The sequence below is a fragment of the Myotis myotis genome, unplaced genomic scaffold (genome assembly GCF_014108235.1).
Source record: "Myotis myotis isolate mMyoMyo1 unplaced genomic scaffold, mMyoMyo1.p scaffold_m19_p_14, whole genome shotgun sequence".
Lineage (NCBI taxonomy): Eukaryota > Metazoa > Chordata > Mammalia > Chiroptera > Vespertilionidae > Myotis > Myotis myotis.
The window spans coordinates 20899417-20911635 of record NW_023416318.1 but is presented as its reverse complement, the minus strand read 5'-3'; the positions used below and the strand labels follow the sequence as shown (position 1 = coordinate 20911635).

Below are 12219 nucleotides of genomic sequence, written 5' to 3'. Positions count from 1 at the left end.
GGTTTTATTATTTATAAACCTATTTTAATATGCTATATGGTTTCTAGTTCTCTTCTGGATCTCCAGGCAATAGAAAACACCAAACTGAGAAAAGTTCTTTGCAAATTAACTGGGCCAGAAGGAGTCTTTATCACCTGTCTGTAAACATAACTTATTTGTGTCACTGATTTCTAAGTAATGGGGCATTACTATCATTACAATAGTGTGTTCTGATCTGAACCTCTTTCCTCCTAAAATTTTCCCCCTTATAAAATCTGTTCCAAATTTCTTGATGTAAGTAATAACGAAGCTTTATGTGTGCTTGTTTGTCTGCATTAAGATATATTTGCCAAAGGTTTGGGAACCTAAAATTAGAATATTTAATAAGCAACTGGTGACATTTGCCACCTTCCTTGGGATTTACCACTAACCCAGTGACGTTATCTTTCTTGAGCTAAATTAAAAGACAAATTCAAATCCTGCATGGTAGCCACCAAAAGCATATATTTGAAAAACAGAATTCAGCGTGCCATATTATGCATTATTTAATGGTATGCAAATTATAAGTCAGACAGTTAGGAAAACCACACTTCAGCATTAATAAACAGCAATACTACTACTACATTAATTATGATATCGCTATGATTTATCCCCAAGTTTTGCATGTTGCTTCTCCTTGAAAATTTATGCCATCCAATAAGCAGTAACCTATTTCCCCTCCTACGCCTCCTACCCATTCCTCAAATCTGTCCTTCCTACCCACCCAATGGGTGTCTGCAGGAAACGGGTACAGAAATACAAAGTTATAAGCAGCTGCATTGTCTTATAAACATTAATAATTAAAGAACAAGAAAACACCACCTAAAGCTCCAACATTTATTGTGTCAATGTTAAGCACACTTTTTAAAAGACAACATAGAATGTATAGAAACAAGGGGTCGGGGACTCATGCTCATTTCCACGATATGGGTAAGTAGGTTGGCTGGTTTCAAGGGGCCGGGACGTCACTCGGGGCAGCGTTGGTCCGTGGGCCCTCTCTATGGGACTGATTCACTATTCCAATGTGGGTCTGTTTTTTTGTTTTTACTTTTTATTAAAAAATATAAATAAAATGGTGCTGCAGGCCCAGGCAGGAAGGCCTCTGCAGGACTCTGTCTTCGCACACGGCTTCTTGGAGGCTACTGTCAGAAAAACACCACAAACTAGCAGGATGACAGACCACGCAGATGTTGCTGGGCGGCACTCGTCCACCCCGCCCCTGGGGGCTTCAAATTTTCTCAGAACTTAAGGGCTCTCGAGCTTCCATCCGAAAACTGCCACACATCTTGAGCTCTCTGGACACTACGCCGAATGGGGGTGTGTGAAGAACCTAGAAAGAGGATGGAGACAGAGGAGGGGGGAGAAAAAAGGTACAGGTGTGACTTGGCCCAGTGATTTTCTGTTCTCTAACTAGCTTTTTTTTTTTTTTTTTTTTTTTTACACTTATAACTTAAACCAGCCACAGGTTGAGCCACTGGCATCTTAAACATGATTTCCAAACTCCACCCCCCCTCCCCCAATCTCTAACCTCCGAGTGCCTTTCCCATGAGCTCCCTCCGTGCCTTCCCCCAAAGGACCCAGACCCTCTACCCAATCATATGATAGTCCTAATAAACTGGGGACACACCTGGAAGGAAACACTTTCCCTTATGACTGACAAAACTTGAGTAGGATACAGTCCTTTGGTTGAGGAGAACAGGGGAGGAAGGAGGGAAGGGGGACATTTCCTTAAAATAATAATAAAATTATAAAGAAACTAAAAAATCAAAATTGATGTAAAAGCAGCACAACGAAAACATGAAATGTCATCAAGTTCAACGTCAAAGCAGCCAACGATTTACAAGAGGCGAACAAATCTCTGAAGAGGAAAACCAGAACCCAACATAGTTGCTCCCAAATTGCACCAAAAACTGCCTGTAGTTTCTTTCAAACATGCAGTTTTCTTTTCTTTCTTTCTTTTCTTTTTTTTTTTTTCTCTTTGTAAGGGGGAAAGGCAATGGTGAGGGAAAGATGGGAGTTATTTTCCTCCGGGGTTCCTCCCTTGCTGGGTACATTGACTTGAAGCAGCAGAACTGGGAGTCCGGATGTGGATGTGCCGAGGAAGAGGGCTACCACTGTGGCATTCCAGGCCTCGTTGCCATGGCGACCTGAAGCAGGGGCCTGGGGCCTCCTCTCCCCTGACTTGGCTCCGCAGGAGGCTCAGGGTCTGGAGCTCAGCTGCTCTCAGGAATCCTGAGTGGTGGAGACCTGGCTGAGGGGCCTGCTGTGTCCAGGTGGGCTCTGGGAATCCGGTTCCCAGTCCAGCCCTAAGTCATTGTCGTTGAGGCCCCTTTAGCTGATACCCCCATCAAACCCCTTTGTCAGACCTGCTACCAATATTTAAAACCCTAACAGACAAAGTATAGCATGGGCATGTACCATGCTCACTGTTATTTAAAAGCACAGCCCCCTGTAGGTGTGGGGGGTCCCTGTAGGTTTAGAGGGTAGACTTTGGAGAAATCCTTAGATTGCCTTTTCTGCTGTTTCATAAAAACCTGATATATGCTCTCTTTAAGTAGCCTTTGCCACTTTACAGGAAGGAAAACCAGTATTTGGACCAACCACTGCATTGTGTTCAGCCAAGTTTAGGGTTGGAGTACAATAACCCATGTGACCTGAATTGGTCGTCTTTCACATTTGAAAGGAGAATTAATCGCATCCTATGACCATAGATGACACTGGGAAATAGAGAGAGAGAGAGAAACAGGCCCATCCCCTAAAGGCTGATTCACTGGCCATGTGTTTTGCTAAATGAAACAGTGGGCTAATGAGATAACAAGATGACAGCAAGCAAAAAAAAAGTGATACCCAACAACCCATGTCTACAATATGTAGCTGTCACAGCCCTGGAATAAATGTATGTAATCCCAATTCTGCCTATGTGTTCTGATGTCCATTTCTCTAAAAATGAGTTCATTTATTTGTAATTGGGAGCTTCAGAGCCTTAGGAGACACTTGGGAAATTTTGCTAAGTGGCTTGTGCCTTTTAAAAGTTAACAGCCTTTCAAAGAAACATTTTTTTCCAAGCAGTTTAAAGAACACTGCCAATCCCATCCTCATATCGGCAAAATTCTCAGAATTTTTCTTTTTTTAAAGTGAAGTTTTCTGGTGGGAAAAAAAAAACACACCAAAAAACAAGAGAAAATGGGATGGGTACATTCTTGAACACACTAGTCGCGGGGACAACAGAGTAACAGCATCATCAGGAAGAAGACAGGATTACAGCACAGTCATAAGAAATCGTGTGTGTGTGTGTGTGTGTGTGTGTGTGTGTGTGTGTGTGTGTGTAGGGAGTGGGGGAAGGGTTTAAAAACAGAAAACCCTGTATTTCCTCCCTCACTCTCCAGGAGTAAAGTGTTTGAAACAGGACAGGATGGGATCTTTTCAGGAAGGCTTTGAAATATCCTAGTACCCTTTCCCAAACTTGGAGTACCTGTGAATAAGCCACCTCATGTCCTTATTCCTCCAAATGAAATATCTAACCCTCACTGCCACTTTCTTTCAAATTCTCACTTCTAGCATTATGAACATATACAGTATGTACTTATTGCATATACAAAAATGGTATTTAAATAAACAGCTCTGTCACAGAACGCCCTGGGAAAAACTCAACTACTTCACACTTTCTGCCATTGCTGTTACAAACGAAGAAGCAAGTGTAAACCTCACTTCTTAGCAACCGGGCTCATCAGTCCTATAGGTCCTAAACAGAGGCTAATAAATGGTCTCAGGATGGAGATAGTCCTTGTATTGAGTTTCTGGTTTAAAGTCTGTGAGAAATAACATCTGCTGTATTCCTGTTTATTAAGTTGTTCTCAAAATGAAGATAAAAAGGCCCCGTCTTTATAACTGGCAGTTCAGGTATAGAGGACATTGCACCCACACATTTGGGAATGTCATATAACCTTATTTGAAATTTTTGAAAAATGTTAATGTTCATAGTATTCCCTCATTTTAAAAGGATATCGTGAACTCATCCTACTGTTGAAAATGTGGGGGATTTTTTGGTTATTTTGCATTTATATTTTTAATTTTAATGTTCTGGATATAAGATGTCATTTATAAGTTATATTCTTATTGTCTAGGTTTTCATGCTTCCATTGTTTGTTCAGTTTCAGAAATAGTATTTTAGAAGAGGGCCTTGATAAGTCAGGAGACTAAGAACCCTGAAGAACCTGACTCCCAATAAATTTATTTCACTTTGGGATCATGTGAATCAAGCACAATCTGTGATTTATCACCAGATGTTTGCATCCCTTCTTATCTGCCATTTGATTTAAGAAATCTGAACATACAAGTATACAGAATCCAGCATTAATTCTGCCAGGACGCAAAACCTAATTACACTAAAAGCCTCATATACTGAGAAATTAATATAAATACTGTATATAAAACGTGCACAGCTGCACTCATAGCTCCCAATAAAAGAGTAATAGGGACACACAGCGGTTTTAAAGACATTTAATATGGTGGAGCAGAAGTCACCACGTCTAAAACTGGTCTGGCACTGGGGAATAGTTCTGTCTTGAACAGCATTCTGGATTCAGTTGTGAAGTAACCTAATCTAAAACACATATATCTGCCCTCAGTTCATTGCCAATTATCAAGTTCTACAAGTCACCAGCCTCGCCCCATCCCATCCCATCCCACCCCATCCCGTCCCATCTCTCCCAAACCCCCTCTTCTAGACTTCTCTCTGCCTCCACTCTCTGCTTCCCACCCAAACAGGCTTTAAAAAGCAAACAAACACCCTACTACTTTCTCTTTATTTAGAAAGATAAGACTATTCTTGCCTCAGATAAAAGGCGTTACATGAAAAGGCCACCTCACAGGCACCAGGGCATAAGAACTGAGCAACAGAAAAAATGCTACCACGAGAAGACAACAGAACGGCTTTTGTTTTGGTTTTTACAAGAATAAAAACAATGTTGTGTCCATTCATCTACACTAGGAATGGGGAGATGGGTATCACAGAAATATGTGTTGTAATAAGGCAAATAGATGCTGCAACTTGCAGTATTTGTAAAACTGACAACATAGATTTCTAAGGGGCTGGCGGGGGGGGGGGGGGGGGGGGAAGGGCTTAAAAATAGACCTAACTTGCTTTTCAAAGATGATGTTTCATTCCATAAATCTGTTGATTGACCAAAAGATAATTAATTGAAAGATGTTCCCACCCTAATCTGCTATCAGCCAGGAAGACCCTATAAAAGTGCCTAAAAGATCTGTCCCGTCTAGGGACCCTAGCAGCTCAGAATCACAAGGCAAACCACCACACACATCTCAGAACATCAGTGGCTGATTCCACAGATTTGGCTACATCTGGCTACTGCTTTCATTCTTTTTTCTCTCTCTCTCTCTCTTTTTCATTTGATGCCTTCATTTCTGGATTTTTAGATTTGGGAGGTGTGTTCATTTTTGACATGAGGAAAGACTTTATGTGGGAACAAAAAAGCTAATTCCTTTTTTAAAAGAACAACAACACCTTGTTTACATTATGCTCTAAGGTAGGATGAGAATGGGAGAATAGAAAAGAACTTTTAGACAATAAGAACAGCAAAAAAATCTAAAGGAAATCAAAGCTTAAGATGCTATTACCACTATGTTTTTTTCTTTATATCTGAGTGGATTACTGTGAGGAGATAAAGGGAAAGTTTTTAATATCAGACTGAAAACACCTTCTATTTCTTGAAAATTATTCTAGAACTATAAAGTCTAAAAACTATTTCCATAGTTTGGGATAGATCTATTTTAATATAGTAAGTATCTTATGTTCCTTTAGGGTATATAATACATGCATCAAAATGCCCATAGAAATGATCCTGAAAAAGACTGACTGGCCTTCTCTTAAAACTTGTTATTTTCTTGAAAGTAATTTATAGAGTGTGTCAAATGAGGACACAAGAAGCTTACATTGTATACTTTAATTTTTTTATTTTTTTTTTCAATAAAGGGACAAAATGGGTGTATGAACAGGTTAATGCAGACAACTGCCAAAAAAAACACAGACAGTGGTTTTTCCAATAGAACTTAACAAAGACCAGAAACAAATACAATAAAAAGCCAGGTTGTAATGACCTTTGGTCATCCAAATAAAAAAAAATAAAAACAAAGAAAAATAAAAGATCTAATTAGTGCCTCTGTTTTGAACAGGGCACATAAGCAATAATAAATAGTGACTCCCATAGTAAAAGATAAAATTTCAAGTTACGACAAACAGCTTTCATTACAGGAATAGAAAAGGCCAATAACAAAATATTCTGCATTGCCATTTACAAAAAAGTATTGACTAAAGCGGGCTTTCTCTTTAATATGCTTTGCATATGAAATTCTTTCCAATCTAAATATAAAGCACCATTTAGTTTTTGGCAATGAAAAAAACTGCAAAACATTGTGGGGTGTTTTTTTTTTCCTTTTTTTTTTTTTTCTTTCTTTCTTTTACTGCATATGAAGATAAGATGCTGGAATGTAAGGGTGATAGAAGGAAAGGGACAAAAAGCACACTACATAACAAACCAACGTTATTAGCTTGCAGTACTGCATACAGTATGGCAGCAGGAAAAAGGAACAAAAAAGGATATGTACAACCCCTATGACAGCCATCTGTGTGACATTCTAGCAGGCTCCCCCAAACGGCCATTATATGGCTTCTCATTTGTACAATGTCACACTTTTTTGTTTTTCTCTCTCTCTCTCTCTCTTTTTTTTTTTTTTGAAGCATACAAATAATTTGTACTATATTATCCTGCCAAATTAAAAAAATATACTGTGGCAGCCTGTCTTTTTTTTTTCCCACTACCAGAAAAGGTACACTGATACCTTTTAAGAGAACAAGCAACAGTTAAAAATACAAGCTTCAATATAAATACTATAGTGCCTAACACTAGATGAACATTTAATTCAAATACCATTCTAGAAATACAGAAAAAAGACCATAAATGTGTTTTAGCATAGGAATCAACATGAGTGTGCATTTTCCTATATTTAAGTACTATAGAATCTTAAACCTTTCCCCAATGTATGTTTTCTTTTTTACAACCTGAAGAGCGGTGCGTATCCAAGGCATAGAATTTCCACTACCATTTTTAAATGGATAACAAGTCTTGTAACACCACCAAGACAATAGAACCCTAAAATGCAGTCCCCCCCCCTAAACATAATGAAGTGTTTTTTAAAAATTTTTTTCTTAACATTTATATTTAAAAAAGTTTTGTACAAAAAAAAAATCCTTGCACTGTAGAAGCGAAAGCAATCATTCATTTCTATGTTAAGTGTATTCTGTTTTCCATTCACAGCGCTTGCAATGTTGAGTCCAAGTAAGTAAGCTCATTAGTCAAGTAAATGGCTGGCAAAGGTTTTTTGTTTTTTTTTTAGTTTTCTAAAAAATGCTCATCAATGAGATTGTGTTCAATTTTTTTTTTTTTCAGCATTCTTGTAACTTTTCCCTTAAGTATAGACCTGTAAACTGGGAAAATTGTACAGTGCACGTAATTGTCCTATCTGAGCAGTTTTATTTTATACTCAACCTCTGTATCTCTGATTAGAGAAAAGATACAGATATTACAGGCAGAGTCAAGTGCTATTTGAACACCAACTGGGGCAGATGCTAGCTTAATAAAAAAGAAAGAAAAAATTTAAAAATAAAATAAAAACAATGAGTCCTCTTCCATGTTAACACAAATAGCACACAGTGTATGGAAAAGAAATGAAGTACAACTTTTAGGGAGCACAGACATATATACTGCTACTCTTAAAACTCTTTCTCTTCTTTTTTAAGAATGTCACATTTCAACGCATCTTAAGAATTCATAATCATCATTGTATCAATATTAGCTTATACACCTGTTCTAGTTTAAAATGGCAAATAGTACCACATTGTGCTAATAAATCACTTTTTCCCCCTCTGTTATCCTCTGTCAAACCTTATGGTCAGCCTCTTCTTTTTAATATGGCATACGAGGTCTTGAAGTTTATTGTGTGATTGTCCTTTTGACAACCAAGTGGATCTGGATCTATTTCTTCTGGGGCCAGAATTTTTTTTAAAAGACATTATTTAAAACAAGTATCTTCATGAAATGAATTCCTTACTCGTGTATTTAATTATATTCCAGGGCTTTGCACATTACACATTCAATGTAATCATCATTTAAAAAAACAAAACAAAACAAAACAAAAAAAACTTTGGGCAAAACAGCCCATTTCTTTTAAGCTCTCACCAGGAGCAAAATAGCTTTTATACTGGTATAATCAGTTTTGCTTACAAGATTAAACTAAAGGGAAAATGATGATTAACTAGGACATAATGGGTCATATTTTTAGGTAGCCATTGTTGTGAGAAATACAAGAAAGAATTATATGTTAGGTCCTAAGGTTTATTACCTCACCCAATGCTGAATTAAGCTACAAGTTTATTACAAGTAGAAAGAACCATCAACGTGGTTTTAATAGATCCAAGGCACTCATATTTTAAAACCAAATGATAGAATAAACTTGTTTTGTGTTTCTGTTAATTTGTCAATTCAAGGCCCTTTTTTCCCTCTCCAATTAATACATTTAACCCTTTAGAGACAGACATTTAGCTCATAGAGATTTTCTTTCAGCACTACTTATTCTGTCTATAGAGGGTTAATCCAAAGACTGTTTTTCCTCCTCACATTATAAAATAAAACTGTACATGATATGTATTACAGAATGTATGCAGCATGGTCTTTTTCTCTCTCTCTCTCTTTTTCTCTCAGAACGGAACTGGAAACAGCAACATTTTTGCTCAACAACGAATCGGGGACAATTTAAAATAGCCATTACATACCATACATGCTGTCTAAGTTTAAAAAAAAAACATACACAACATGTAAATTATTGCACAAGAGAAAGGCTCAAAGTTTGCGTAAAATGCAATAGTATTGCCCCATACAGATCATGCATTCAAACGGTGAGAACATAAAGGAAAAAAAGAAAAAGAAAAAAGAAAAAGAAAAAAAAATAGGTGTGCTGGTGACAAGCACTCTCATATTCTTAGCTTCCGTTACTTCTGTTTGTTTGCTTGCTTGCTTGCTTGTTTAAATCACATGGGACTAGAAAAAAAATCCTACTGGGAATGGGGCTGGAGGGCGATGGGGAAGGGGGTGATGAAAAAAGGAGGTGTCAAGTGGGAGTGAGGGGGGTATTAATATACCTCTATTCAGTTTTTATATCATTATTCAACACTCGATCACTGTGCCATTTTTTCATGTGTTTCTCCAGGGTACTGTACACGCTAAAAGGCATCTTACAAATTTCACATTTGTAAACGTCCTTCCCCACCTGGCCATGCGTTTTCATGTGCCTGGTGAGCTTGCTACTCTGGGCACAGGCATAGTTGCACAGCTCGCATTTATAAGGCCTTTCGCCCGTGTGGCTTCTCCTGTGGACAGTGAGATTGCTACAGTTCTTGAAGACTTTCCCACAGTACTCACAAGTGTCGCTGCGTCTGCCCTCTTTTGAGCTGGGCCTGCCCGGGCCCGGACCACTAATATGGGGCGTGCTCCCTCCACTTCCCGTGCCGCTGCGCCCCGAGATCCCTCCGTCCAGCTCCCCGGGTGGCGTGGAGAAGCGCAAGCTCCCGTTCTCCGAGGAGTGCTCAGACGAGGAGGCGAAAGGCGATTGTCTGGAGTCTCCGAAGCTAAGGAAGGGATCTTTGAGCTGCCTGGAGGCCGCGTAGCCAGCGAGCCACTGCGAATACACGTTCTCGGTGTTGGGCATCGCGGCTGGGGGCAGGTCGAACTCCTTCTCGAGCTTGATGCGCTTGGAGAAGGGGCTCAGCGAGCTGGGGCTGCCCAGCAGCAGCTTTTTGGACAGGCCCCCGGAGGCCGACTCGCCCGGGGAGCAGCCGCGGCCGTTAACAGTGCCATCGTCTATGCGGTCCGACTCGCCGGCCACCGAGTCTTCGTCACAAGTGTCCCTGTGGCCCTCGGCCTCGGCCAGGTGGCCACGCTTATGCTTCTCGCCCAGGACCTGGTGGAAGGCCTCGCTGAAGTGCTGCATGGAGCTGAGCACCATGCCCTGCATGATGTCGGGCAGGGCCCGGCCCTCGTCGCCCACGCCCACCACGGCGCCCCGCGAGCTGTTCTCGTGGTGGCGCGCCGCCTCCAGGCTCAGCCCGAAGCCGTAGTCCACCCTCTCGCTCTCGGTCAGCTCCTCCTCCTCCTCTTCCTCCTCTTCTTCCTCTTCCTCGTCGTCCTCCTCTTCCTCCTCGTCCCCGTTCTCCGGGATCAGGCCGGGGTCATTCTCGCTCTTGAACTTGGCCACCACGGACTTGAGCGCGCTGCTAGCACTGCCCACCAGGTCGCTGGTGCCAGGTTCCGGGGAGCTGGCGGTGGAGAGGCCGTCGTCGGACTTGACCGTCATGGGGGACGACTTGTGCATGTGCGTCTTCATGTGGCGCTTCAGCTTGCTGGCCTGCGTGCACGCGTGGTCGCACAGGTTGCACTTGTAGGGCTTCTCGCCCGTGTGGCTGCGCCGGTGCACCACCAGGTTGCTCTGAAATTTGAACGTCTTGCCGCAGAACTCGCATGACTTGGACTTGACCGGGGGCTGGGAGGGAGGAGGGGCGGACTGCAGAGGAGGGAGGGGGGGCGTCGCCAGGAAGGGCGGCTTGCTACCTGGCTGGAATGGTTGCAGTAACCTTTGCATAGGGCTGGGCCGGCCTGGGGACAGCGGTGGGCTAGACGTGTTCCCTGCCAGCTCTCTAAGTCTCCTAGAGAAATCCATGGCGGGAGGCTCCATAGCCATTGGGTTCAACCGCAGCACCCTGTCAAAGGCACTCGGGTGATGGGTGGCCAGGGCCATCTCTTCCGCCCCCAGGCGCTCTATGCGGTGGGGGTCCAAGTGATGTCTCGGTGGTGGACTAAACAGGGGGGGAGTGGGTGGAAAGCGCCCTTCTGCCAGGCCGGAAGCCTCTCTGGATACTGATCCTGGTATTCTTAGCAGGTTAAAGGGGTTATTGTCTGCAATATGGATCCCATGGAGAGGTGGCTGGGAAGGACATTCTGCACCTAGTCCTGAAGGGATACCAACCCGCGGGGTCAGGGGACTTCCGTGTTCGCTTTCTAAGTAGATTCTTAATCCATGAGTGTTCTGTGCGTGTTGCAAGAGAAACCATGCACTGGTGAATGGCTGTTTGCAAGTTGTACATGTGTAGCTGCTGGGCTCATCTTTACCTGCAAAATAATACAACACCAACATCAATGTTTAATCACCGAGGAGGGTATCAGCAATCGCTTATTTATGTTCCACCTCCAGCCTTCCCTGCCCCCAGCTCCCAATCCCAAGGCCTCAACCCTCCCTGACCTATCCCCTGTGCCTACACAGGGCCTGGCATATCCAGTGGTTGGTGGCCAATACTAAATACTTGTCGAATCAGTCTTCCTGCCATTTAACGCAGTTCTAGGAATTTTAAATCTAGTCTCCAAAGCAGAAAAATCTAGACCAGCAGTTCTCAACCTGTGGGGTCGCGACCCTTTCACAGGGGTCGCCTAAGACCATCGGAAAACACATATATAATTACATATTGTTTTTGTGATTAATCACTATGCTTTAATTATGTTCAATTTGTAACAATGATATTGGGGGTCACCACAACATGAGGAACTGTATTAAAAGGTCGCAGCATTAGGAAGGTTGAGAACCACTGATCTAGACCAATTCAAGCTTGAGAATGACAATCCCTATAGTCTAGAGAACTTTAAGCAACGTCTTCTGAACTTTCCAGTCTGTCACCAGCTGTGGTTTGGGGAAGCCATTTCATCTCGTGACCGTTTTCTCATTTGTTAAGTGAGGGACTTGGACAAGATGACCTACGGGAAACTTTCCTGCTCCCTAAATCCCATCGTTCTCACTCCCCCCTGGGTGGCAGGTGAACTTTCTAAATAGGCAATCATTTCATGGAGATATCAAAAAAGAGAAGGTCAACTCATTACAATTCTCTGTGGCCCCAGAGATGCTTTTAATCTTAGCCTGAAATGCACTAATTGTTGATATTATTAAAAAATGAGAAGGTTCTCAAAAATAATTCCATGGAAGAAGAGAGACTAGCAACATTCTCACATCCTGTGTGAGGGTCAGTGAGTCCCAATTCTGATTCCACAGTGCCCCAGGAGGACTCTCAATTTTTTTATCTCAAGG

General features: G+C 41.9%; 1 protein-coding gene across 7 annotated transcripts in view; it reads right to left on the bottom strand.

Moving 5' to 3' along the window:
* Window positions 1-841: 841 nt before the first annotated feature.
* The window catches only part of BCL11A (BAF chromatin remodeling complex subunit BCL11A), a 100611-nt gene continuing 89233 nt past the window's right edge, over window positions 842-12219 (bottom strand). For 3 of the 7 annotated variants that reach the window (XM_036334480.1, XM_036334478.1, XM_036334482.1), the window contains 2 exons: window positions 9361-11255; window positions 842-1348 (listed from right to left, as the gene is read on the bottom strand). In XM_036334480.1, the coding sequence (XP_036190373.1) occupies window positions 1247-1348; window positions 9361-11255 (1997 nt within the window). In that variant the 3' untranslated portion in view covers window positions 842-1246. Of the gene's footprint in view, window positions 1349-9232; window positions 11256-12219 lie in introns of all 7 variants that reach the window. The other 4 variants (XM_036334477.1, XM_036334479.1, XM_036334481.1 and 1 more) reach the window with 3 other exon arrangements.